The 3,176-nt window shown below is 48.9% G+C and overlaps 1 protein-coding gene across 1 annotated transcript; it reads right to left on the bottom strand.

Annotated features, from left to right (window-relative positions):
• Positions 1-459: 459 nt before the first annotated feature.
• On the bottom strand, positions 460-1,817 carry LOC133624689 (lysophosphatidic acid receptor 5-like). Its single transcript, XM_061988752.1, is given in 2 exon segments — positions 460-874; positions 876-1,817. Coding segments are annotated over 2 exon segments (1,101 nt in total). The 5' UTR covers positions 1,562-1,817.
• Positions 1,818-3,176: the final 1,359 nt, after the last annotated feature.

The raw sequence follows: 3,176 nt of genomic DNA, 5'->3' as shown, positions 1-3,176 counted from the left end.
CTAAACACTTTGATTCTTTGGGAGAATGAAGATGCCTATTTAGGTGTCCCAAGCTGGATTTAAGGTTCAAACTGAAGCACCTAGTTAAACGACCTAGCCCAAGCTTTCCCTCAGTCTTTACCACTCAACTCAGCCCACCAGCAGTGGGTAGCACATCTGTGCTCTGATTAACAACAGGACTGCTTCACACTACAGCGCAGTCAGGAAGAGGCTCAGGTGGGATGGACTATGCTGTCCAGACCTAGCCAAGTTGTTTGGTTCAACTCCTTGTTCTCACTGTGTTTCCTGTACCAAAAGAGTCAGGTGGGACCATGTCACCATGACATCTCTATTTATTCAAAAGAATATCATCACATTCACCCATGTACAGTCTGCTATACTCTCTCAGATAGTTTCCTTAGTTACCATGAGCTGTAATGATTGAATGAGTGACTCTGCAATGGTATGACTTTCCTGTGGTTATAATTCTGAGTCCTCAATAGGTACATTCAAAAATACTGCAGTAGAAAGGGATGGTGAAGATTCATTTGGAGGGATAATTTTTTCATTTGGGAACTGTTTAACTTTTGACACAGTGTGGTCATGGGTTGACTTGCGCTCCACAACCCGATTCTTAAGCATCCCTATATCTGAGTCCCAGACTTGCCCCCGCCTCAGTTTCTTGAAGGTGTTACGGAAACCCTCAGCACTAAAATAGTAGATCACAGAGTCCAGCATGCAGTTCATGCTGGCCAACAGCATGGTCATAATTAACACCTGGCGCACAGTCTTCTGTGTTTCTTGCTCAAACTTCATCACCCGGGCCTTTATCATCCCATAAACTGCCAGAGTAATGTTGTAGGGCACAAAGCAGATGATGAAGATTACCAGGTTGACGAACAGTCTTCTGCTGTCGCAAAGTCTTCTTGCGGCTGCCCTGGCAGAGCTCCTGAAAGATCCGAATTGAGCAGTATGTCACAGAGCTGAGAGGCAGGAGGAACCTCAAGATTTCGGTCAGGACAACTAGGGGAAAGAGGTTTTTCTGCCACATGTTGTCACTGAAGCTTTCAAAGAACAGATAAATGGTCTGGTTCTGCACCTCACAGTGGTTCTGCTTGTGGACTATGGCCATGGGGATGGAGCCCGTGAAGATCACAACCCAGACGATCAGGCAGAGGAGCTTGGCGACCTTGGGGCGCCGCAGATGCCGCCAACGAAGTGGGTGGACAATGGCAACGTAGCGATCCAGGTTGATGCACATGAGGAAGAGGCAGCTACCATACATGTTGATCTGCAAGACAGAGCCAGAGACCTGGCACAGGGTGTTACCAAAGGGCCACTGGTGGTTGGAGTAGTAGTAGAGCCGCAGCGGCAGAGGGAGTGTGAAGGTGAGGTCGCTCACGGCCAGATTGAACATGTAGATCATGACTACAGACTTCAGGCGCAGGTAGCGGATGAATATCCACAGGGCCATAACATTCAGCATCAGTCCCGTGATGAAAATCAGGATGTAGCCAGGCAGGAGGAGGTGGTGGTTGAAGCTGTAATCCTTGCATGTCTGAGACGTATTGGAAACCGACATGCCCAGCGGGGGTCAGGAGAGGGACTTGCTGGGATGGCTGAGCCTGCTGGTGGGCTCAGGAGGCTCGAAGAAAAGCACTGAGAGAAGTCATTCCCCTCTGAGAAGCCACAGGCAGGTCATTCCCCTCGTCTGCCGCTGGGAGGTAGGTGTGCACATCTCCTGCAGTTGCTGCTTTGGTTTGCCCATCTATGGTCATCTGGCAGGGGTAGTAATGGAGTCTCCCAGAACCAGCTTCTGCCTCTAGGTCAGCAGCTCTTCCCAGTGGCTATGAGCATGCTGAAACGATGGAGATGGCCAGTCGTCAGCACAATTCCTGGTCAGAGTGGAAGACCAAGGCACGAAAGTTTAAGTTAGAGGTGGAAATCTCTTGAAATGATACAATCGCACCATGGTGGCTTCTGCAGCAAGAACTCACAAGACTCACAGAAGACTAAGAGAAAGGGACAGTAGAAAAGTGAGTAATCAGAAGGCAGAAGAAGCCCAAACACAGAGAAGGTAATTGCTGTACAGAATCACTTGTCACTCTGCCCCGGAAAGTGCATGTTGCTGAGAGCACACGTTTACAAGAAAGGGACAGAGCAAGAGCACACAGCAAAAATAATCCAGGCAGCTCCAGAAAAAGAGAGACACATAGAGAAAGAAAAAGAAGAGAGCAAGTAGTTTGAGGGAAAATGCTGACTTGGAAGGCACTGAAAATAAAACCTATGTGCTGTTGTTTTAGATCAGAGAAGCAGAACTTTGTACATCCTTTGCGGCCCAATAGAATTACATGACAGTTAGAGTTAACTCCACCCTGGCTCCTTCTCCTAGGTGAAGCAATCCACACAAACCTGAGTGCCAGCTGACTAGAGTTCCTTACACTGCGTTACTTTCATTCAGTTCGTTTGGTGTTCTCACTTGCATGGGACCAGTGGCGTTTACTTGGATTGCAACATCTTCAGACCATTTTCCCCTTACAGCATGGTAAAGCATGAAGCAGCTCCATGTCCCACAAAAACAAAGTAGCATAGACAGGTAAGAGGGCACACAGGAAGGAAGGAAGGGCCATGGGATTCATGTAGACAGTGACTCCAAAGTAGAATGAGCCCAGTAACCCCTCTAGATACTAATGCTAGTACTGTCCTGCCAAACATTGATCAGCTGGAGTGAATCCAGTGGAAAGTCACCAAAATGCTCAGGAGACTTGAGCACTTGCTCTGTGAGGAGATGCTGAGGGAACTGAACTGTTCAGCTGGAGGAAAGAAGTCTCCAGGAGATACAACGGGACATAATAGCAGCCTCCCTAGGCTGGGTTTGTGTGTCAAGGTTTTGATAGCACAAGGTGCTTACAAAAGTGGCTTCTGTGAGAAGATGCCAGAAGCTTCCCTATGTGAAATAGAGCCAATGCCAGATGGCTCCAAGATGGACCCACTGCTAGTCCAAGAAGGACAAGTAGATGCTTCAGGCAGCAGAGCAGAGATTCCCCTCTGGCCCATGGTACAGCCCATGGTGAGGCAGCTCCTGATCCTGCAGCCATGGAAGCCATGGCAGAGCAGAGATCCACCTGCAGCCTGGGGAGGACCCCACACCAGAGCGGGTGGATGCCCAATGGAAACCATGACCCCATGGGAAGCTT

This window comes from Colius striatus, chromosome 1 (genome assembly GCF_028858725.1).
Source record: "Colius striatus isolate bColStr4 chromosome 1, bColStr4.1.hap1, whole genome shotgun sequence".
Taxonomy (NCBI): domain Eukaryota; kingdom Metazoa; phylum Chordata; class Aves; order Coliiformes; family Coliidae; genus Colius; species Colius striatus.
Note: the sequence above shows the minus strand (reverse complement) of the source record. Positions and strands in the feature narration are given on the sequence as shown.